The sequence below is a fragment of the Podarcis muralis genome, chromosome 8, assembly GCF_964188315.1.
Source record: "Podarcis muralis chromosome 8, rPodMur119.hap1.1, whole genome shotgun sequence".
In the NCBI taxonomy this organism is placed as follows: domain Eukaryota; kingdom Metazoa; phylum Chordata; class Lepidosauria; order Squamata; family Lacertidae; genus Podarcis; species Podarcis muralis.
Window position 1 is genome coordinate 86,779,406 of NC_135662.1, and position 24,952 is coordinate 86,804,357.

Genomic DNA, 24,952 nt, shown 5'->3' on the forward strand with positions numbered 1-24,952 from the left:
GCTCATGTCAAGTTTGTGGTCAACCAAGACTCCTAGATCCTTTTCACATGTACTGCTCTCAAGCCAGGTGTCACCCATCTTGTATTTGTGCCTCTCATTTTTTTTGCCCAAGTGCAAAACTTTACATTTCTCCCTGTTAAAATTCATCTTGTTTGTTTTGGCCCAGTTCTCTAATCTGTCAAGGTCGTTTTGAAGTGTGATCCTGTCCTCTGGGGTGTTAGCCACCCCTCCCAGTTTGGTGTCATCTGCAAATTTGATTAGGATGCCCTTGAGTCCATCATCCAAGTCGTTGATAAAGATGTTGAATAAGACCGGGCCCAGGACAGAACCCTGTGGCACCCCACTAGTCACTCTTCTCCAGGATGAAGAGGAACCATTGATGAGCACCCTTTGGGTTCGGTCAGTCAGCCAGTTACAAATCCACTGAGTGGTAGCATAGTCAAGACCGCATTTTACCAGCTTCTTTACAAGAATATCATGGGGCACCTTGTCAAATGCCTTGCTGAAATCAAGGTAGACTACATCCACTGCGTTCCCTTCATCTACCAGGCTTGTAATTCTGTCAAAAAACGAGATCAGGTTAGTCTGACATGACTTATTTTTCAGAAATCCATGCTGACTATTGGTGATCACAGCATTCCTTTCTAGGTGCTCACAGACTGTTTGCTTAATGATCTGCTCCAGAATCTTCCCTGGTATTGATGTCAGACTGACTGGGCGGTAATTATTTGGGTCCTCTCTTTTCCCCTTTTTGAAAATAGGGACAACATTTGCCCTCCTCCAGTCTGCCGGGACTTCGCCTGTTCTCCAGGAATTCTCAAAGATGACTGCCAGTGGTTCTGAAATCACATCTGCCAGTTCTTTTAATACTCTTGGATGCAGTTCATCTGGCCCTGGAGACTTGAATACATCTAGACTAGCCAAGTATTCTTGTACTATCTCCTTAGTTATTCTGGGCTGTGTTTCCTCTGCTGAATCATTTGCTCCAAATTCTTCAGGTCGGGCATTGTTTTCTTTATCGGAGAAGACTGAGGCAAAGAAGGCATTGAGGAGTTCAGCCCTTTCTGTGTCCCCTGTTTGCATTTCACCATCTTCTCCTCTGAGTGACCCCACGGTTTCTTTGTTCTTCCTTTTGCTACGAACATACCCATAAAAGCCTTTTTTGTTGCTTTTAACCTCTCTAGCAAGCCTGAGTTCATTTTGTGCTTTAGCTTTTCTGACTTTGTGTCTACACGTGCTGGCTATTTGTTTGAATTCCTCTTTGGTGGTTTCCCCCCTTTTCCATTTTTTGTACACATCCTTTTTTAATCTTAACTCAGTTAAAAGTTCTTTAGATAGCCACCCTGGCTTCTTTAGGCACCTTCCATGTTTCCGTCTCATTGGTATTGCCTGAAGTTGTGCTTTTACTATCTCCCTCTTAACAAACTCCCAGCCATCTTGAACTCCCTTTCCTTTTAGTATTACTGTCCATGGGATCTCACCCAGCACTTCCCTAAGCTTTATGAAGTCGGCTTTCTTAAAGTCGAGAAATTGAGTCCTAGTATGCTTGGCTGCTCCTTTCCGCTGTATAGTAAACTTCAGAAGAGCATGATCACTCGCGCCTAATGATCCTTCCACTTCTACCCCACTAACCAGGTCATCAACATTGGTTAGGACCAGATCTAAAATGGCTGTTCCTCTTGTTGCTTCTCCCACTTTCTGGACAATGAAGTTGTCTGCAAGGGCAGTGAGGAATCTGTTTGACCTTATGCTCTTGGCTGAGTTTGACATCCAACAAATATCCGGGTAATTGAAGTCCCCCATTACTACTATCTCCCTTCCTTTTGCATGCTTGGCCATCTGTTCCAGGAAGGCATCATCTATGTCCTCCGTTTGGCTTGGGGATCTATAGTAAACTCCCACAATGAGGTCACTGTTATTCTTCTCTCCCTTAATTTTGACCCAAATGCTCTCACTTTGGCTTTGAGGTTCTAAATCTTGGATCTCTTCACAGGTATACACATCCCTGACATATAACGCCACTCCTCCTCCTTTCTTGTCTGGTCTGTTTATATATTATATATATATCTGGTCTGTTATATTTATATACATTCATTCGAAATAAGATGGGTTTATGAAGCATTCTATATCCACCCACCATGCTGATGAAGAATTCTATGAAACAGTAGCCAATATCTGGAATTACTGTTCAGTATTGGACATCATAGGGATGTGGGTGGCGCTGTGGGTTAAACCACAGAGCCTAGGACTTGCCGATCAGAAGGTTGGCGAATCGAATCCCCACGTCGGGGTGAGCTCCCGTTGCTCAGTCCCTGCTCCTGCCAACCTAGCAGTTTGAAAGCACGCCAAAGTGCAAGTAGATAAATAGGTACTGCTCCTGCGGGAAGGTAAACAGCGTATCCGTGCACTGCTCTGGTTTGCCAGAAGCGGCTTAGTCATGCTGGTCACATGACCTAGAAGTTGTACGCCGGCTCCCTCGGCCAATAAAGCGAGATGAGCGCCGCAACCCCAGAGTCGGCCACGACTAGACCTAATGGTCAGGGGTCACTTTACCTTTTTATTGGAGATCATTGTTGAATACACAAAGCTTCACAACTTGTCTTCCACCATACAAAATTTGGTACCTCGCTTTATTTAAAGATTTTCAGAGACTTTGAGACTAAAGATTTCATTTTGAACTTTTTATGATTTGAAGGAATTCTGTAAAGATTGTCTATTACGTATGTATATGGTCATCGTGTTGCCTAGACATTGTTGGTGTTCTCTTTGCAACACAGGGGTTTGTTTGGATACCAGCTGGGACCCAGGCAGCTGAGCCAAGCCAGACAGATCTTAAGCTGGTTTAAATTGTGGAAAGTGGGTATGGTTGGGGAGGATCCGTGGGAGGACTTAGGCTGGATCCTAAGCTCATTGAGAATGGTCAGATAACCCAGGTTAGCAAAGTAGGTTGGCAAGGAGGGTGATGTAACCCAAAAACCCATTTTCAAGGCTTGTTTTCCCTCCACCAGGCTTAGACATGCTCCAGAATGGAGTTTGGCTTTGGCATATTTTACCCCAGCTTAACTTTACACCAGGTTTTTATGTATAGGATTGCCCTAACCCTAACCCTGCCTATGTATTTCTATTTGTTCTCTGAGAGCCAGTGTGGTGCAGTGGTTAGAGTGTCAGACTAGGACTTGGGAGACGCAGGTTCAAATCTGGACTTGGCCTTGAAGCTCACTATGTGATCTTGGCCATTCACAGTCTGTCAGCCTACCCTACCTCACAGGGTTGTTGTGAAGGCAAGATAGGAAGGAAGAGAACTATGTATGACCTCCTTGAGCTCCTTGGAGGAAAGTGGGATACAAATGAAATAAATGAATAATACATTCAAATAAAAGAAAGAAAATGAATCTTAGTTTCCCCCCCCCAAAAAGGGAAGAATACAGGGTTGATATTTAACCTTTTTGGGGCACAATTCAAATCTTGATAAAAGTCGGAAATACCCAAACATTTGTTGGCATATCTGGCATATCAGGATTTGTGTAGCACCCGAAAAAGGTGAAATCATATTTAAAGAAGACTAGTTAAGCCCCTTGTTGAATCAAATGCAATAGGAGCTCAGGAATTGGACAAAATAGAATTTATATCGACTTGGACACCTAGCAATTGTTACAATAATCTTATTGTCAAAATTCCTGTTCCTGTTCCAGAACTTGCCAACCTCAATCTTTCCCAAACAATTTAAGATCTGGCCAACTTTGCTCAGTAAATATATACCGTACATGGGGGTAAAAAACCCAGAGTCAGCAATCAGATTCTGTAGATTACAGCCCTTACTTTGATGCAGTTCAGATTAGACATTTATGTTCCTTAATCAATAATGAAGATGGCAAACCTTGTGTCGGGATAATCAATTAATGCACTTCCTGTTAGATCTGGTTATAGCTGCCCAGGCAACCTGCGGTTTTGTGGGAAATACGTTTTTGTTGAGAACGAAGACTATGTGAACTAGACATTGTAGCCACAGAAGATGAAATTGTGGGTGAAAATTGTTTTTTGCTCCTTGCTTCCTTAAAACTGATACCTAAATGGTGTCCTGCTCCCATGAAACTTTTCAGAATCACTAATATAGCAAGCTCAAATTGAAGGAGATTATGTGGTGAACTTGGGACTTACCTTCATATGTGATGGCAGTGTCCAGTGGAACAAATCTTTTCATCAAGAGTATTTTCAGAGATTATGCTTAGCACAGGTTAACCTTTGAAGATAGCACCAGTTTTAGCTGTGTTAAACTTTTCTGATAGTCCTAATCAAGATGTGTAGTTTAAAGATCTAATACTCCTACTAGTGGCTACATACTTGGAAGCAGAACACAAATGGTTCCTAAACTCATAGGTGTGTCTGGAAAATTGCTTTAATCAAAAAATTCACGTCAAATCAGAAAATGAAATAGACTTTGCTTTCCTAGACTGATTGCATGATCCTTACTTATATGGACTGCTGAAAATTTTATTTGTATTGTAATGTATATTTTTACCTGTCTCTTTATTGGAGGGGATTATGGAATTAACTTGGAAACCCAGCAAATACCCTAAAGCTTAAATGTTAAGGTAGTGAATACTTCATTGTTTATGTAAGAATTGGCACATCTCTTAACCTGTGGTTGACAAGGGGAGTCTACATTGTGGAGGTTCTTCAGTTCAGTGTGGAACCCAACATAATAAAGGAAAATCTTTGTAAGCCTGGGCGATAGGCAAACAGAGGGCTGCTACTTAGGAGTAAGATTCTCCCGAGAGTCTGGTGAGTTGAAGGACTGCTTAGTCCCAGGAAAGTGGATGGTGCTTTAATTGGCTTTATTTTGCTATTTTGTTCCAAGGTGTGTGTGTGTGTGTGTGTGTGTGTGTGTGTGTGTGTGTAATGGTTTTCAGTAACTTTTGCATTACATATCTTTCTTTTAAAACTCCATATTTTTTCCGTCTTTCTAAACACTTTATTTGTTTCATAACCAGTCTCAGCTTATTTTAACACCCTCACACTTAGAAGCTATGTTACATTACCTTAAAAGGCATCAGGGAAACCCCAGGAAATTAGGAGACTGATAAGGGAAGGCCTTGTGAGAATAACCTCTTGTCACTACACTTGGTAGCAATCCGGGAAATGTTCCAACCGTGACTTTGTTGTTGTCTTCTTATGTTTGATTGTTTGAAGACCAAGTTATATGGTGAAAGTTTGAAGGAGCTAGGTATATATAATCTGGAGAAGAGAAGATTAAGAGGACGTGATATCTGTCTTCAAATGTTTGAAGGCTTTTCACTTCCTTCTTTTTTGTGTCTTATCTTACTCTGTGCACTTGTAATTTTGTGCTCTTTATTTAAAGTGTAGGTATGTGTGTATAGGCAGCAGGGTAAGCTATAAAGTATCCCAGCAGTTAGTAATACAAGTAGTGAATAATATAGTCAAGATGAATTATAAAGAGGGACATTACAGAATGCCTTCATTCTCCAGGTGTCCTCTAAACTCCCATCCCAATGTTTCTTGTAAGGAAATGTCTCTAAATTATTACAACCACAATAGGTTGGTAAAGCAGATCAGGGAGAATTTCCTCCCTCTGGTCCATGCCAGGTCTGTAAAGCAGGCTATGGTTTGTGGCCTTGGCATCTGTCTTGCTGATGCTTGCTGCCCCACCCCAGGGATCCTGTTTCACTAAGCATTTCCATCCATAGATTTTAGAAAGTGATTTTATTATTTTATGAACATACAAAAATGATATTCAAATCTAGCAAACAATATGTAAAAGTACACAGCATCTTTTTCATCTTCTCATAACAAAAGATGACATTGACAGTGCATAAAAAGAAACATGTGCATTCTATATCTTAAAACGAGCATGTTTCCCTGCTGATTCCAGTTGTATATAAATTGCACTCTTTCCTATCCTGTTTCACTATAATACTACTTGCCACTTCCTTTCATCCACAGACTTCAAAATGCTTCACTATTGTGAATTTTTGTCACTGTAAGAATATAATACAATTCCCAAAACACAAAGGTTTACTGAAAATTCTATTCCAAACTGCACAACTACATAACCACATAACTGTGAAACCACACTGTTATAATATAGTCTATAATTCCTGTTTTAGAGTGTTTACAGTAGCAGTTTATCATAGGCTGACAGCTGGGTTTAACACTAAATTGTCCCTGGAGATCGGAATCAATTTGGTGTTAAGTCCGTCTAGTTACCACCGGAGTAGTTCCAAACACCATAAATAAACCAATATTAAAGGCCAGCTTTAAATAATGTGATTTAGCATAGCTTACATTGTTCTTTTCAAATACAGTATGCTTCATTATTCCACTGCTGGAAAGAAGTATTGATTAGCTTGCAAAAAATTTCTCAGCATCAGCCGCAGTGTTCGAAACTCTCATTTTTCTAGGCACATTTTGCGGCAGGGAAATTCATTAGCACAAGCAGTTTCAGAGCTCTGGGCGCACTTCTGTCACTAAGATTTCAGATTAAAATTGCAGAGTGGAAGGAAAAGAGGACCTTTTTCTGTCTCCCTACTTCCAGCTACTCTCTGAAAACTGGCGAAGAGACAATCTTAAGAATATTAGGGGGTTGGGCAGGGGAAGGACTAGACCATGTGAAAAATGAACATAATATTTTAGCTGCAGTTCATTTTCAGTTTTGTATTCTTCCTATAAAAAAGCATGCCTAGACATTTCATTGTTGTGCCCATAACCTAGGTTTAAGGTTCCTTTTAGCTCCTAGCTTTCATATCTCAATTTTTTAACACTGGCCGCAGATTGTGGGTCAATTGCAGAAAAACAGGAATAGTTAAATTTCAGAGAAAACATGTGCACATGTATGCAGTGTGTGTATGTGGACTTGACAGCCTGGTTTGCACATAACACTAAGCTATGGTTTATCAATTTATGGTTCATTAAACTGCAGCTGACTGTTATGTGTGAACAGTTTAACTATGGTTCATTAACCTAAATTTGTAGCTGGTTTATATATCTTAGTATTAACCACAAGGTAAGCGCTACATGTGAGCCCGGACCTCCTCCAAAAGCTACAGAGCTGCAAGTGACAAGTGGCAAAAAATTCAAACTGTTATCTAGGCTTGACTGCTCTTGCTTGTGCTTTTAACTGTTCTGTGATATAATAATCAAGTGAGCATCTAGATTTAGTTCAGTGTTATGTGCAAACTAGGCTAATGAAAGAGAAGTTGCTAACAAAAATATAGCTACAGGAAACGGTAGAATTGAGCATTTAGACAGGAAAGTGCACACACAGTGTAACTATGACTAGAAAATAAAGTGTAAATTCACTGAGAAATGGAAGTCCTATGTGCAAGCTTCGCTGAAATAAATGGGAGAAATATTCTCTTACAAAGCTCCCATTCCTTTCAATGTCCCAGTGGACTATGTCCAGACTTCTCCCCCTTACTGATTATACTCATTCATTTGTCTCGCTAGGTCTTCAAATGAAGCTACTGGATACTACTAACAGCTGCATTACAACCAGAAAACAGAATTTCTGAGAAATTGCTATAACCATTGAAAATATTTGAAGGAAAGCAGCAAAGCTAGCATAAAAATAAACTAAGGAATAATTACAACAATGAGCATGCAATAAAGTCACCTACATTTCTTTAACCAGCTAGATCAAGAGAGCAGTGGGCTACTGTAAAATCCTACAAAGCATAAATATAATTGTCTACTAGGTCAATGTATGTGGACAATCCAGCTACACATTCTCCTACATAAGCTCCATCGAAATGAATGAGAACAGCACAAGAGCATTTCTGTTCTTTTCTATTTGCTTGCACAAGAGAGTTTCCTGGTATCTTTCTCCTTTAGGCAGAGGACCCATATTTTTTTCAGGCCAGGGGTCAAGTTTGTTGCATGAGACTTGATCATTTGGTTATTTGTCTTCAGAGAAAGAAAGATGGATGGAGTTGGTCGTCCTCATCTATTGATAGGTAAGCCAGTCATTTTGACCACAGTTTATATTTGCCCCAGTTGCCTGATTAGCAATGCAACCCGGGGCTCCGGATCTGGGAGCAGCGTCTTCAGAGAGAGATGCTCTGGCCTGCAAAGGACATAAAAAAGTGCATTGTAATTTTCTGAAAGCTGATGTGGTTTTCATTAGATAAATGCTGCCAAGGCATTAAGCTGCAGTAAGAAGAGTGTAATGAAATGCCATGCTTACCAGATAGGAACATAGCAAACGTTTTCTGAAAACCCAAAATATGAACTGTGACTGTGCGATACAACAACGTTGTACTGCCAAGGATGGTAGTACTATGAGTTTGGTGACAATCCCGTTTCTTTTCAGCTTGAAGGAACTCAAGACAATACCTGAGATCATAGCAGGGATCTCATTATACCAAAAACTATACCTTTTGTCCAGCAGCAGCTTTGTAGCATTAACGTTTGCTACTAACCTCCATTCCCAAGCCTTCTTTCCTTCATTAGAGTGACACAAATAGTTGTTAGCTTGTTCACACAATCTGTACCCTACTTCTCTATGAGGCAGCTCACAACATTTTCAATAAAACAAGAATAAAATCCAAAATCAGGAAAGCAGCCCAGCTCAAAATAAATACACCAGCTAAGAGACTTTTGCCACACTTACTTACCAACAATCACCCAAAAACATCATCTACAGCTAAGCCAACGTTTGGCTTAGATGGTGGAGGAAAATGGAGCATAGCAGTTGATCTAGATGTGCAGGCAAATGTGCACGGGAGGACACAACCCTTAAGACATGCAAAGCAATGTTCAACATATTTTATCAGCCATACTTTGACCGCTAGGGCAGGGAATGATTCCTTCCTGAAACCCTAAAAAGTGTTTGCAATGCTGGGCTAGAGGGACCAATGGTCTGGCTTGGTATAAGGCAGCTTTCTATGGACCAACTGAAGTTTTCAAGAGCTCTGCAAAGACAATCCAAGGTTAATTCACATTATAGCAGTCTAATGTGGGTATTACTTTGACGTGGGTCACGGTTGCCAGAAAGGGCATGGCTGGCACACTGGTCAGAGTTAATGAAGGGGTTCTCCTGCTCAGACTGCCACCTGAAGATCCAGGAGCCTCCTCCCAAATAGGCCCCAGTTCCTAAGAGGGAGGAGCACAATGCCATCCCAAACAAGTTATGATCTTGGATCATATGATTACCTGGCCAACAGTACTTCCTTGTTATCTAGATGAAGTTTCAACTTTCGTTCTATCTCTATACGCCTCTACTTTCTCCAGTATCACTCATGGAGTTTAAATGGCTGAATGAAAGATGTGAAGTTACTGCTCTAGTTACTGCGCACCTTAGCACCAAACGAATGACTCCTCATAATTGCCTTCATGATTCTTTTGAGTCTTACACCATACTTTAATAATGAGTTTTTAGCTTCATAACTCTCACCATTTTAAAAAATATATATCTTTTGTTTCCCAAATGGTTCTCTTACCCAGTTTCTGTTCAGCCAATTTTAGTCTTCCATGCTGCTGTTGGAAATTGGGACTTCCTTCCGGAAGATTTATTGTATTGTTCTAATCCCCATATTCACACCAAGGAATGACATATCTTCAATAACTCCCCATAATTATCATTCTTCAACTCACCGTATATTCTCCTCCCCTTTAGCAAGAACATCATTTACACAGAGCATTCAGAATATATTCATTAAAAAGTCTCATTGCCAATAATGTATTCCAGTTTCATTAATTCACAATCTGTCTTACATTTCTCTGAAATAATATTTACTATGTAGTGATGAATATATTGGATTCTCAATTTACTACCCTATTTAAGCCATATATAGCAAAAGCCCAATTGATTTGCAAATTAAGCCTCCAACTTAAAGCATTCTCTCATTTCAAAAAGGCTTCCCTTAGGTAAAATACCCTAACTCAGAGTTATTTTCAGAAGTGGAAAGAATGAATTTCTGGATAAATGTGATTAATGAAGTTTGGTAGTCAATGGACAGACATTATATTTGAAGAATCTGCAACGAAATACTGCAATCCATTTCCACAAATGACATGTAAACTGGTTTTTGTCTTTCCCATATAGGTAATATTAAATCTGGTCTGAAAGTTTGGGGAATGTGCAGTGCAACAAAAGGAGGGAAGTATATTGTGTGAGTGTTTTGACTATTGATCCAAACCCCTAAAACGTATTTTATATAATTGACTTTTCATTTCTATTCTTTGTATACAGTGGTACCTCAGGTTACGAACTAAATTCGTTCTGGAGGTCCGTTCTTAACCCGAAACAGTTCTTAACCTGAGGCGCGCTTTCGCTAATGGGGCCTCCTGCTGCCGTCATGCCGCCGGCGCACGGTTTCCGTTCTCATCCTGGGGCAAAGTTCAGAACCTGAGGTACTACTTCTGGGTTAGCGGAGTTTGTAACCCGAGGTGTTTGTAACCTGAAGTGTTTGTAACCCGAGGTACCACTGTATCATATTGTTTTATTGCTATGGTCGATGGCTGACGCAAGATTCATTCATTCATTCATTCATTGTGTGAGTGAACCTCATTCCACACAAGCATACCTCACTTAGCACTTTGTTGAATCCCATCCTTAAAAATTAAATATTAGAAAACAAATTCCCAACAGTGTTCTCACCTGAACCCCATGTTGACTTTCACCTGCATGACTGGGGACTCCGTCAGAATCATTGGAACTCCTTGGATTCAGCTGAGTGTTAGGAGGCTCCACAGAGAAAACAGGAAACAGGGGCCTGAGAAACCTGAACTCGCTGTTCAGAGACCCACCAGCTAAGCACACCTCATAGTTGTAAGCCTGGGATAGAGATCCAGCACCAGGATCCGCAGAGTTCTCCTGGGAATCAGGTCCCACCGGGAAATTGGCTGCAGAGTTGTAGGTTCCTATGAACTTTTCACGTTTCTGCAACTTGATTATAACAAACGCCACTACGGAAATGAGAAAGATGCTTGAGATGGCAGCCAAGCAGATGATCAAATACATCGTCAGACTGGGGTCTTCCTCCTCCACGGTTTCCTCCTTTGGGAGAGCCACACTTTTCAGATAAGGGTCAGAGAAGCCGTCCACTAGAAGGATTCTGAGCGTGGCAGAGGCGGACTGGGGAGGATGGCCGTTGTCTCGGACCACCACAATCAGATTCTGCTTGAAGCTGTCTCGGTTGCTGACCGGCCTCAGGGTGGTCACTTCTCCATTCTGGGCCCCCACCGTGAACAGACCCGGTTCTGTGGCCTTCAGCAGTTGGTAGGAAAGCCAAGAGTTCTGGCCAGAATCCCTGTCCACAGCTACCACCTTGGTGACCAGGTAGCCAGTCTCTGCCCCTCGGGGAACCAGGTCATTCGAGGGGGAAGTGCCATTCTGGAGAGGGTAGAGGATGAAGGGGGCATTGTCATTTTCATCCACGACATGAACGCGGATGGGAACTTCTGAGCTCAGTGGAGGGGAACCTGAATCCACAGCCCTCACCGTCACCTGGAAATCTTTTACTTCCTCATAATCTAGAGACCGGATGGCATACAGGTTCCCCGTTTCAGAGTTGATGGAGATGTAAGAGGATGTGGGGCCATCATTGACCTTCCCAGGCAAAAGCAAGTAGGTCACTTTGGCATTCTGCGCTGTGTCCAGATCAACAGCATGGACCGAATTGATCAGAAGACCAGGAATATTGTTTTCTCTTAACTGCATTTCATAGAATGTCTTTTCAAACACTGGAGGGTTGTCATTGACATCTGACACTTCAACATGAAGTATTCTTGTGGAAGTGAGTCTGGGAGAGCCTCTGTCCATGGCTGTGATGGTGATGTTATACTCAGAGGCTTTTTCTCTGTCCAGTGGCTGTTGGGTCACCAGCTGGTAATAGTTGTTCTCCGTCGGTTTTAGTACAAATGGCAGGTTGACTTCAGTGGTGCAGGCAGTTCTGCCACTGTCTCCAGAGTCCACATCTGTGACACTGAAGAGGGCCACCACTGTGTCTGGGGGAGAGTCCTCAGGTAAGGGACTGGTGATGGATGTGATGGTAATCTCCGGAGCATTGTCGTTCTCATCCTCAATCTCTATAATGACTTTACAGTAAGCAGAAAGGCCCCCTCCATCTGTGGCTCTGATGTTCATCTCATATTTTGTTCTTTCTTCGTAATCTATTATACCTGAGATAGTAAGTTCCCCTGTCTTTTTGTTTAAGTTGAATAATCTCTGCACATTTTCTGGCACTTGGCTGAATGAGTAAGTGATGTGAGCATTGGAACCAATATCCTTGTCTCTGGCTTCAACTCTTGTGACTAATGTTTCCAATGGGCTGTTTTCCATCAGTTTTTCCTGGTACACGGATTTATTAAATAGAGGAGCATTATCATTGATGTCCAGAACATCTATGATGATTTGTGCTGTTCCAGTTTTGCGGGGTATTCCTCCATCAACAGCTGACAGGATTAGGAAAAGCTTTGCTTCCACCTCACGGTCTAATGGTTTCTCCAATACTAGGTCTGCATATTTAGTACCATCACTGTGACTCTGCACATCCAACCTAAAATACTTACTAGGACTAAGTGTGTAATTCTGAACAGTATTTTCTCCTTTGTCTGAATCTTGAGCTCTCTCCAAAGGGAATACAGTATTTATGTGAGTTTGCTCAGGTATTTCAAAAATAAATTGATCTTTAGAGAATTTGGGGGAATTATCATTCACATCCTCTATTTGAACTTCAATTCTATATAGCTTCAATGGATCTTCTAGCACAATTTCAGAGAGCAGAACACAATGGTCATTCTGACCACAGAGAGCCTCTCGATCTATTCTATCCTTTAATATCATGTTGCCAGAATGAGGATCCAGCTGGAAATACTGCTTGGAGCTCTTAGAAACCAGCCGGGCTCTCCGAGCAGACAGCTCCTTTGCATCCACTCTCAAATCTTTCAGCACATTAGCCACCAGAGACCCTGTTTTCCTTTCCTCTGGCACTGAATATTGGATGGAATTGCATATTGCCCCACACATGCAGAGAGACAGAAAGAAAAAAGTCACTTGCCTGTTCCAGTTATTCATTTCCATTGTTCCAGATTCACTCAAGACAGATTGAACAACAGAAAAATATGTTGTTGTAGTTAGCTGTATCCCTTTGCTGTATTTATTCCTGAAAATGCATACTGCTGTCTCCCTCCTCCTGATTTTTTTGCAATGAAGAGCTGTATCTCTTTTGCTTCCAGATTGTTTTGTCCTTGTCTATGCTTTCCAAACATTAATCTTTTCTTTAAGAATATGTGCTGTGCAATGGCACCATCTTGTGTTTGAAATACATATAACTGCAATCTTTGTCAGTTAGCTGGTCCTCACCCCTTACTATTAATATCTATACAAAGTTCCTTATAGAGAAAGATATGGATGCAGATCTTGGGGTTTGCAGTTAATGTGAGCCTGTTTGTGAAGGTGAATAAATAACATTGACCCCATATTAACTGGAAGGTATGGAATGTGTATACAAATTCATTATATGAACATGGAATTTTGCACACAGCTCAGGCCATCACTCAACTAAAGCCAGATAATGTAAACTAACCTCTGGATACATTTCACACATTAATGAGACAATATCTGAAAAATACAAACAATTGCCAATAATGGAGGCTGGCATGTTAAGGCAAATGGGGTACTGCCCCATCCACCTCTCTGTCTTGATTCTTACATACTACCAGTTCTGGAGGTGGCGCTGCTCACATTCTCCCCACTTAGTTTCAGTGTTGCCCTTGCAGACCTCAGAATGGAGTCTGGATCTTGCTATCATTAGTTATGGCTCCACCTACTATTGGTCTCCCTTCCTTCTGCCCTACCAGTCCCAATAGATATGGGGGTGTTAGCTGTAGATATGGGTGGCACCGTGCAAGCAGGTTAGAGGTCGCAAGCAGGAAATTTAAGTTAGTCATGCTTTACCTGGTGCTCTGTTAATCCCACATGGTGTCAGAATGGAGACTTTCTATGTTCCCAACAGTGTTCTGATAGCCTCACAAAACAGAAAGGTAGTCACAGGTTAACACTCAGGGAATACTAGGAGGCCCAGCTACTGCAGCCACAGTGTTTATCTCTCAAAATACAGGCAAAAGAGAGGCCTGGAAACTGAGAGTACCTGCAGGAAGGCTCTGCTGGTGCAGCTACTGATGGGGTATCACGCCAGAAAAGGAGGAAAGAAAACAGAGGCAGAGGAGAGACCTGGAACTAAGAGAGACTACAATGACCCATAAAGGTGAGTCCAATCCATCTATGACCCCTTTGAACAGGGCTACTCCATCCCTGGTTGATTTCCACATTGCATGAATAGTTTGATTTCCAGCACCCTGAAGGCTGGCCACTTTAGATAAGCAGATTCCAAAGGTTCTTCCAGACATCTGGACACAGGAACAACAAGTAAACACTCTTTTGTGCACTATGGAGCCAGCAGTAGGGAATATAATCCTCTCAAGGAGACTCACAAATGTCCAGATGAAACTGTTTTAAAACAGACAAAGAAGAGCTAGAGAAGCACTTTCTACCTCATTGCAAAGTAATTTTTGAGCCGGTCTAATTCCACTCTCGCAAGCAGGATGGTCAAAGAAAGAAAACTTGGGAGTCAGCAGGAGGTAGCAGACTTAGACACTACAAACTAACTCATGTGATGTTAACCTGGCAAAGGGAAGGAATACAGCAGGTAACCCAAAGACTGCCCTTAGTGTGGCAAGTCACCCTACAGCAAGAAGACAGTCAGACATTATCAGAAAAGGGAGCGTTATGCTGCAGTGTTCTGTTCTAAACACATCATAGCACTGGTTCTCCAAAAAGACCACCTGGGAGCCATTGGCAATGGTCAGAATGAGCCTCCATGGATTACCACAATTGTCTTGGGAGAGCTTTCAATTGAATTTAAAATTGTTATGGGGCAGGTGTCAAAGTGACCCCAACTTCATTGTATAGGAAGCTAAAGGCTTCTACTTTGTCTTTATTTTGCTCTCAGAAGGGGTTGGGTCCTTCTGCAGAGTAAAGCATTCTGAGGGAGGTTGCCCAGGAAAATGCCTGTACCACATGTACTTTTCAGAAACAGCTAAACATCCTTGAAAAAGGTTGGAATCCTAGAAGCCAAGACCCCAGTTTTGGGCAAGGACTCTTTGGTGAGAGAACTTCAGCAGAGATTTAACATCACACAACAAGCAGCAGAGAAAAACATGGAAATTTAAGGAAAACCTTAAAATGTGCCCTTCAAGTAAGTCCCCAAATGTCCAGTTTTCAAAGTTCTTTTCACTGTATCCCATTTCCCTAGCATATCAACCACATGTTTTGCAAGCCATAACATGGTTTACTAGCAAAACTCTTCAGAGGTCAGATTCATGTGTTTTTCCATTCAGCAGCCAGAAAAGATGCACAATCATTTAAAACATTGCTTAGCTATAAAAGGTAAAAGTTTCTAAATATTGATAGACAAAAACACTAGTTTGAGCCTCTGTTCTGGTAGGAAACAAAAAAGGCTGGTTAAAACCATGAGGGTAGAATGACCTCCTTACAACAAAGGCTTATTGACCCATTTCCTCTCAAGGTAGCAGTGATGACATAGGCAAAGCCTGGCAGGACAGCTTACTCTACGGTTTAACCCCTTCATGTGCTATCTAGATTCAAACATCCTAGAGGTATATGTGACTGGAACCCTACCATAAAAAAACTACTTAAAAATTAAGAGAGAATGACTAACCACTAGAGCTGTATGTTGGCTCTGCATGAAGCACAAATTCCGAGGTGTTCATGGGTGATTTGGGTGAGATTTTCACCCCCTTGATTGTGTCATTAACAAGGTGTCTGGAGTTGGAGCAGAACTGCTTAAAGTCCTGAGTCTTAGACTGCTACTTTGTTTTTTGTTGCTTTTTAAAAGAAGAAGTCAGTAACTTAGTCATCTATAAAGCAAAATGTTGAGGGAATGTTCTAGGGTTTATTAGGCAGATATGGAGGTGCTGCAATTGCTAAGGTCACTTTGTTACGTTGCTAAGCAATCAGAAGGAAAGAATCGGGAGGCATTCTGTGAATCTTTGCTTTCTTTCAACAGAAACAGCCTGCAGTGAGAGGTACAGCAATGGGAATAAAGCAAATTATGGCTAGCACCTTTAGTATACAGTATGCCTATCTTACATATATTGATCAGGGCAGGCCTTTTCTTTTATGGAAATACAATTATGGATAAGGCTTAACCCTTTCACATTCTGTCTGTCAGGCAACTTATTACCTGTGTGATATACTTTTGAACCTTTTACTTAAGAACAGCAGCTTGTGACATTATGAATGCTGAAAACATGTTGAGACTGAATTGGGACTTGAACTGGACAAATTCATTTTGTAAAGGGACAAACTGGAACTAGAACTAATCCCTTTTTGGACAGGATAAAGTAGAACTTTCCAAGCACTGCTAGTAACATGCAGAAGCTTAAATCAATTACAGAAACATAGCATTAATTCATAAATTAATCTGGTTAAAAAGTAAGTGTAATCTAGAAACTTCCTTTATACCTTGATACCTAAATTTAATATTTTCCTTTTCATATCAGGTTATTAAATGTGGTCAGCTTCTTCATTAACCAGATATAAATTAGACATATTCTTTGATATCAAGTAGGCAGTGATGTTAACCAATTAAATTCTAGATATTGACAGTTTGGAAGAACTGAAACACTTAAAAAAATAATTCTGAATTCCTGGCACAGTTCTAGGATTGAGAGAGATGTTTCTGCACTTTCCTGGTAAACAAGGCAAGAGTTTTTAAAGTTTAAGAGAAGCTTGTAAGCATTCAGAAAAGGTGGGATCATAAGACTGATGCTCAGGAGAGAAATGGAGAAATCATTGGGTTCTAGGTCACTTGGTCCTATGTATTTGAATTTTAATCCTACCCACTTCGCCCTTGGAGAGTTGGCCTGAGAAGAATGTGGTCCTTGACTGGAAGGTCCCCAACCCCCTGTTCTACAGAGAAGTAAAAAAAACAATGCCCTGAAAAATAAAAATAACAGAAGATGAAAGAGAGGTTCAAGGGAACTAAAATAGCTCCAAGTGAAGAGAGTAGGTGGGTTAAAAAAGAAAGGCAAGAACAAATATTATTAAATGGCTATAAAAGATGAATTTAAAATTTACAAACTGCAACATAAAGAATGAACCAAAATAAGATGATGTGAAGAAACAGAGAAGAAAAGACACTTATGATGTAATATGCTTTCTTCGACGATAATTACTGATTGCTCACCTGTTTCCCTGATTCTGTTTTCCCCGCCTGGTCAGGAATATCTTGGGAAGCAGACGGAGGGGTCTGGTTCACATTGAGGTTTGGGTCCCCCACAGAAAAAACAGGAATGAGGGGCCTGAGGAACCTGAACTCGCTGCTCAAGGACCCCCCGGTTAAGCACACATCGTAGTGGTAACTCCTGGAAAGCGACCCGCTCTGAGAATCGCCACCGTTCTCTGGGATGTCGGGTCTGGCAGGTGGGAAGTGAGGAGGGGCAGCAATGAAACTTTCCCTGGGATCCCTCCTGCAGATCTTGATGGCAGCAAAGGAAACAATGCAAAGGAGGAACACAAAGGAGACGGCAGCCAGGCAGATCACCAAGTACAAGGTCAAGGTCCCATCTTCTTCGTGCTCCTCTTTACTGACCTCCACAGCCTTCATATAAGGATCCGAAAAGCCACCCACGGGAAGGACATGGAGCATGGCAGTGCTGCTCTGGGGAGGGAGCCCGTTGTCCCTGACCACTATCAGGAGTCTCTGCTTGCTGGTGTCTCGCTCGCTCAGGGCTCTCCTGGTTCTCACTTCCCCATTCTGGGCTCCTAGGCTGAAAAGACCAGGGTCTGTGGCCTTCAGCAGCTCATAGGAAAGCCACGAGTTCTGACCAGAATCTCCATCCACAGCCACCACCTTGGTGACCAGGTAGCCGGCCTCCACCGACTTGGGGACCATCTCATTGCAGGGGGATGTGCTGTTCTGAAGAGGGTAGAGGAAGAAGGGAGCGTTGTCGTTTTCGTCTATGACAATGACTCGGACAGTAACTTCTGAGCTGAGGGGAGGAGACCCTCCATCTGTAGCCCTCACCGTCACTTTGAAATCTTTGATCTGCTCATAATCCAGGGATCGGAGGGCATACAGATTTCCGCTTTCAGAGTTGACCGAGATGTAAGAGGCCACAAGGCCATCTGTGACCTTCCCAGGCAAAAGGGAGTAGGTGACCTTGGCATTCTTCTCAGTGTCCAGATCCGCAGCACGGACTGAGCCAATGAGCAGTCCTGGAATATTGTTTTCCCGTATCTGCATTTCACATGAAGACTTTTCAAATACTGGAGGGTTGTCGTTGACATCTGAGATCTGAACATTAATAATTCTTGTTGAAGTGAGCCTGGGGGAGCCCTGGTCAACAGCTGTGATGGTGATATTATACTCTGAGACCTTCTCTCTGTCCAGGTAGCTTTGGACCAGAAGTTGGTAATAGTTATTCACAGTGGGTTTTAAGACAAAGGGAAGGTTTGTCTCCACAGAGCACATGGTTCTGCCATTGTCTCCGGAGTCTCGGTCTGTGACACTGAAGAGAGCCACAAGTGTCTCCAGGGGAGAATCCTCTGCCAAAGGACTAGTGATGGATATGATGGACACTTCAGGAACATTGTCATTCACGTCTTCAATCTCTACCAGGACCTTGCAGTGACCTGAAAGATCCCCTCCATCTGTTGCTCTGATGCTCATGCTGTAGCTGGTTTCTTTTTCATAATCAATTTTTCCCAAAACAGTTATTTCCCCAGTGAGATTATTTAAGTGGAAGCAGCGGTGTATTTTTTCAGGTACCCGATCAAATGAGTATGTTATCCGTGCATTTGAACCAAAATCTGAATCTCTGGCTTCTACTTTGGAGACCAGGGTGCCCCTAGGGCTGTTTTCCTTTAACCTTACTTTATATTCAGAATGAGTAAACTGGGGGAAATTATCATTGATGTCCAAAACCTTGATATTTATCTGAACTGTGCCTGTTCTCTGTGGCTCCCCTCCATCCACAGCTGTGAGAATCAGCCCAAACTCTGCTGCTTCTTCCCTATCTAGAGGTTTCACCAAAATAAGATCCAAATATTTGTTTCCACTTTCATCACTTTTTACTTGGAGCCAGAAATGCTCATTGGAACTCAGAGTGTAGTTTTGAACGTTATTTTTATCCAAATCTGTATCTTGTGCAGATTCCACAGGGAATTGGGTGTTGATAGGGACATTCTCTGGAATAAATAGATTGAATTCCTTTTTTGAGAATTTGGGAGTATTGTCATTCACATCTTCTATCTCTATCTCTATACTGTAGATCTTTAAGGGGTTTTGGAGCACAATTTCAGAGAGCAGCAAGCAAGGATCAGTCTCACCGCACAAAGCTTCCCTGTCTACTTTATCATTTATCAGCAGATTCCCAGAGTGGGTATCAAGGTAAAAATATTGCTGTGTGCTTTCAGACACTAGCTGGGCTCTGCGAGCAGACAGATCCCCTGTTCCCAGTTTCAAATCCTTCAGCACATTAGCCACCAGAAATCCACTTTTCTTTTCTTCAGGCACAGAATAACGTATTGAGATACACATCACTCTAGACACAGAGAATAAGAGGAAGAGATACAGACCTTGCCTGTTCCTGATGCAGTCTTCCATGGTTTCTCTCCCTTCTTGGTAAGATATATAGGTTCTGGCCAAAAGACAAATCTTTAGGTTTTCTCCAGTGGCTCCCTGTGCTGTTGTGTAAATTGTTTCTTTTCCCCCCTGTCGTGGTCAATGCTTGCTCCCTTGAATTTTGTATTTCCTTTCTAGGAAAGGAGTCTGCACCTCTCTAGTTCAGTTTTGTCTGTTCATAGCTTCCCCTCAGTGCTGCTACAATGCAATATTGTGAATAAAAAATAATGTGCTTGCCAATATTGCCACCTTGTGGTTCATCTAAGAAAAATGTATTAATAGCCTATAAAGTCCATTTAACAGCAGCCCAGTGAAAATTGAGTTTAGATTCATGCTCATTTAACGGTTAGCTCGTGTGTACATGCGATCATTATTTTCTTAATCATGCCAATAAAATGGAAATAGAATAATTTGATAAGTACATTACATTTCAAACCTTACTTACATTTCCGCATATCCTGTTCTTTCAGTGAGCATAAGTCATCAACCAAGTATCATTGATTAAATATAATTATTTTTATTCATTCAGAATATAATCATATTATACTAATTATCCTCACCTGACATCTCAGACGCTTTTCTTCTTCATTACAAGGCATTTCTTGGGACCCATTGGAACTCCTTGGATTCACCTGAGTGTTAGGAGGCTCCACAGAGAAAACAGGAAACAGGGGCCTGAGAAACCGGAACTCGCTGTTCAGAGACCCACCAGCTAAGCACACCTCATAGTTGTAAGCCTGGGATAGAGATCCAGCACCAGGATCTGCAGAGATCTCCTGGGAATCTGGTCCCACCGGGAAATTGGCTGCAGAGTTGTAGGTTCCTATGAACTTTTCACGTTTCTGCAACTTGATTACAACAAACGCCACCACAGAAATGAGAAAGATGCTTGAGATGGCAGCCAAGCAGATGATCAAATACATTGTCAGGCTGGGGTCTTCCTCCTCCGCTGTTTCCTCCTTTGGGAGAGCCACACTTTTCAGATAAGGGTCAGAGAAGCCGTCCACTAGAAGGATTCTGAGCGTGGCAGAGGTGGACTGGGGAGGATGGCCATTGTCTCGGACCACCACAATCAGATTCTGCTTGAAGCTGTCTCGGTTGCCGACCGGCCTCAGGGTGGTCACTTCTCCATTCTGGGCCCCCACCGTGAAGAGACCCGGCTCTGTGGCCTTCAGCAGCTGGTAGGAAAGCCAAGAGTTCTGCGCAGAATCCCTGTCCACAGCCACCACCTTGGTGACCAGGTAGCCAGTCTCTGCCCCTCGGGGAACCAGGTCATTTGAGGGGGAAGTGCCATTCTGGAGAGGGTAGAGGATGAAGGGGGCATTGTCATTTTCATCCACGACCTGAACACGGATGGGAACTTCGGAGCTCAGTGGAGGGGAACCTGAATCCACAGCCCTCACCGTCACCTGGAAATCTTGTACCTCCTCATAATCCAGAGACCGGATGGCATACAGGTTCCCCGTTTCAGAGTTGAGGGAGATGTAAGAGGATGTGGGGCCATCATTGACCTTCCCAGGCAAAAGCGAGTAGGTCACTTTGGCATTCTGCGCTGTGTCCAGATCAACAGCATGGACCGAATTGATCAGAAGACCAGGAATATTGTTTTCTCTTAACTGCATTTCATAGAATGGCTTTTCAAACACTGGAGGGTTGTCATTGACGTCTGACACTTCAACATGAAGTATTCTTGTGGAAGTGAGTCTGGGACAGCCTCTGTCAGTGGCTGTGATGGTGATGTTATACTCAGGGGCTTGTTCTCTGTCCAGTGGCTGTTGGGTTACCAGCTGGTAATAGTTGTTCTCCGTGGGTTTGAGCACAAATGGCAGGTTGACTTCAGTGGTGCAGGCAGTTCTGCCACTGTCTCCAGAGTCCACATCTGTGACACTGAAAAGGGCCACCACTGTGTCTGGGGGAGAGTCCTCAGGTAAGGGACTGGTGATGGATGTGATGGTAATCTCTGGAGCATTGTCGTTCTCATCCTCAATCTCTACAATGACTTTGCAGTAAGCAGAAAGGCCTCCTCCATCTGTAGCTCTGATGTTCATCTCATAATTTGTGTTTTCTTCATAATCAATTGTTGCTGCCGTAGTAAGCTCCCCGGTGTGTTTATTTAATTTGAATATTCTCAACACATTTTCTGAGACTTGCCTGAATGAATAAGTGATATGTGAGTAGGAACCAAGATCCCTGTCAGTGGCTTCAACTTTGGTGACCAGTGTACCTGGTGGAATGTTTTCGAGTAGTTGCACATTATATACAGATTTATTAAAGTGAGGGGCATTGTCATTGGTGTCCAGAACCTGAACAATAATTTGTGTACTTCCGCTTCTTCTTGGGATCCCTCCATCAACAGCTGACAGCATTAATGTAATCTGTGGCTTCTCCTCGCGGTCCAAAGGCTTTTCTAATACCAGCTCTGCATATTTGCTACCATCACTGTGACTTTCCACATCCAGCCTAAAATGTTCATTTGGACTAAGGGTGTAGTTCTGAACAGCATTTTGTCCTTTGTCTGAATCTTGAGCTTTTTCCAAAAGGAATCGGGTATTCGTGGGTGTCTGCTCAGGTATTTCCAAGACAAATTGTTTTTCAGAGAATATGGGGGAATTATCATTCACGTCCTCTATTTGAATCTCAATTCTGTGCAGCTGCCATGGCTTTTCCAGCACCATTTCACAAAGCAGAACACAAGGGTCATTCTGACCACACAGGGACTCTCGGTCTATTTTATCTTTTATTATCACATCCCCAGATTGGGGATCCAGCTCAAAATACTGCTTGGCAGTCTTAGAAAGCAGCTGCGCTCTCCGAGCAGACAGCTCCTTTACTTCCATTTTCAAATCTTTCAGCAGATTAGCCACCAGAGACCCACTTTTCTTTTCCTCAGGCACTGAATAGCGGAAGGACTCACACACCACACCACAGGTACAGAGACAGATAAAGAAGAGACAAACTTGCCTGCTATAATGGAGGATTTTCATTTTCTTTCCCAGCTTTGTTCTCAAGGCAGATTGGAATCCAAGGTGCCTCTTTGTAAAGCAGTTGCCAGAATTGCCCTTTTCTCTGTTATAAGGTCCCTTTGTTGTCCTTGTTTCGTGAAGTAGATGCAGCAGTGCTTGCCTCCTACAGATTCTGCAGATTTTGTTGCAAACAAGAGCTGCTACCCCTTTTTCAGATTCCTTTCTTCTAATGGTCACAGCTTCTGGCACCGGGTAGCAGCTCTGATTTCCACTGCTTGTGCAATTGCACCACCTTGTGTTAGAAGTTAAATGCAGCAGCAGTAAGAGCACTCAGACATTGTTGATAAGCACAGAACGGTTCTTCTCAAACTCTTTCCGCCCCCTGCACCAAGACTGATCACTGCCAAATAGCTGAGTGTCTTGGTGGACCACCTAATGATCTTTTAGCTTGTTGTAGCAACTGTAATGAGCTGTTGCTAGATTGTATTTGTATAGTGTTGTATTTTTATTGCTTTTTTATTTCCTACATTGTATTTTATTATATTACCATCTGAATTCCATAGACTACAATACAAAATACTGTAATAAAAGTAAAATTCAACGTAAGAAGTAAAATAAGCAATAAAAGTACAATGGGAAGCTAATGTGCTAAACTCACCATTCATAGGTGCTGGTCTCCACGGATGACCTGAATAAAGCTTGCAGACCACTGGTGGTCTACAGGCAACAGATTGGAAACCGCTAGCATAAAATATTCTTCAATATTTAATGCCTGTTACGTTTACATTTTATAAACAGTAAATAATTATACTCATACATACACACAAACACATTTTTTCACCATAAAACTCAGTGAGATGTTTAGAATATGAATATGAACAACATTGCCATGAATATTTCCTCATAGCAAAAAGGTGTGCAGGGAGGCCAAGGAAAAAGAAGTGTAAGATGAACACTGATCTTTAAGGTCCCTCTTTATCTGATAATGTTTAGGATGCCCAGGGAAAACCATGAAGATGTCCAGCCCTCATCAGAAAGTTCACGGTTCCATTCACAGAGATTCAGGAATTGAAATTCCATTAGTAAAATGTCTCCAGCATCCCTTTGTGGAAGTGACCCTGGCAAGGCTCTCTCATTACTTCATTTAAGATGGCTTTTAACCTTCTCACCCAAGCCATGCTGCTTTGCTATGAATCTCTGATTGAGTTCTAGAAGTGCCTGTTGCTGATGATGCACTGACAAGGAGAAATAGAGCAGCTGGAGCTCTCACTTGGTCGTCGCTAGTAAGCCCACCACCACTTTGGCCAGGTAGGACACACGGACACACACACACACACACACACACACACACACACACACACTGTATGGAAGTGAGAGCTGGACCATAAAGAAGGCTGATCGCCGAAGAATTGAAGCTTTTGAATTATGGTGCTGGAGGAGACTCTTGAGAGTCCCATGAACTGCAAGAAGATCAAACCTCTCCATTCTTAAGGAAATCAGCCCTGAGTGCTCACTGGAAGGACAGATCCTGAAGCTGAGGCTCCAATACTTTGGCCACCTCATGAGAAGAAAGGACTCCCTGGAAAAGACCCTGATGTTGGGAAAGATGGAGGGCACAAGGAGAAGGGGATGACAGAGGATGAGATGGTCGAACAGTGTTCTCGAAGCTACAAACATGAGTTTGACCAAACTGCGGGAGGCAGTGGAAGACAGGAGTGCCTGGCCTGCTCTGGTCCATGGGGTCACAGAGAGTTGGACACGACTAAACGACTAAGCAACAACAACAAAAATCTAACTAAAAAGGTAAAAAAGTAAAGGTAAAGGTACCCCTGCCCGTACGGGCCAGTCTTGCCAGACTCTAGGGTTGTGCGCCCATCTCACTCAAGAGGCCGGGGGCCAGCGCTGTCCGGAGACAATTCCGGGTCACGTGGCCAGCGTGACATCGCTGCTCTGGCGAGCCAGAGCCACACACGGAAACGCCGTTTACCTTCCCGCTAGAAAGCGGTCCCTATTTATCTACTTGCACCCGGGGGTGCTTTCGAACTGCTAGGTTGGCAGGCGCTGGGACCGAACAACGGGAGCGCACCCCGCCGCGGGGATTCGAACCGCCGACCTTTCGATCGGCAAGCCCTAGGCGCTGAGGCTTTTACCCACAGCGCCACCCGCGTCCCTACTAAAAAGGTAGTGGCTTGCTAATAATGATGGGAGAGGAAGTAAAGAGATGTAACTTGGTGAACACCCTGAGTCACCATTTGGGTTATTTAGATGAGTAAAGGGGGTTTCTTCTGACAAGCCTTTCAGGGGTCCTGGGCTTGAAAAGTC

At 42.7% G+C, this 24,952-nt stretch overlaps 2 protein-coding genes across 11 annotated transcripts in view; both read right to left on the reverse strand.

The window, feature by feature from the left end:
* Positions 1-5,702: 5,702 nt before the first annotated feature.
* LOC114601134 (protocadherin beta-16-like) overlaps positions 5,703-24,952 on the reverse strand; it is an 88,737-nt gene continuing 69,487 nt past the window's right edge. For 6 of the 10 annotated variants that reach the window (XR_013394065.1, XM_077933502.1, XM_077933498.1 and 3 more), the window contains exon 2: positions 5,703-8,080. Coding sequence is in view for 8 of the 10 variants with exons in the window: in XM_077933502.1 (XP_077789628.1) it covers positions 7,961-8,080 (120 nt within the window). In the remaining 2 variants the exon portion in view is untranslated. The other 4 variants (XM_028738199.2, XM_077933504.1, XM_077933499.1 and 1 more) reach the window with 4 other exon arrangements.
* Positions 7,884-24,952, reverse strand: part of LOC144328760 (protocadherin beta-16-like) — a 44,013-nt gene continuing 26,944 nt past the window's right edge. Inside the window, exon 2 of the mRNA XM_077933506.1 lies at positions 7,884-8,080. The gene's annotated coding sequence lies outside the window, so the exon portion shown is untranslated. The remainder of the gene's footprint in view (positions 8,081-24,952) is intronic.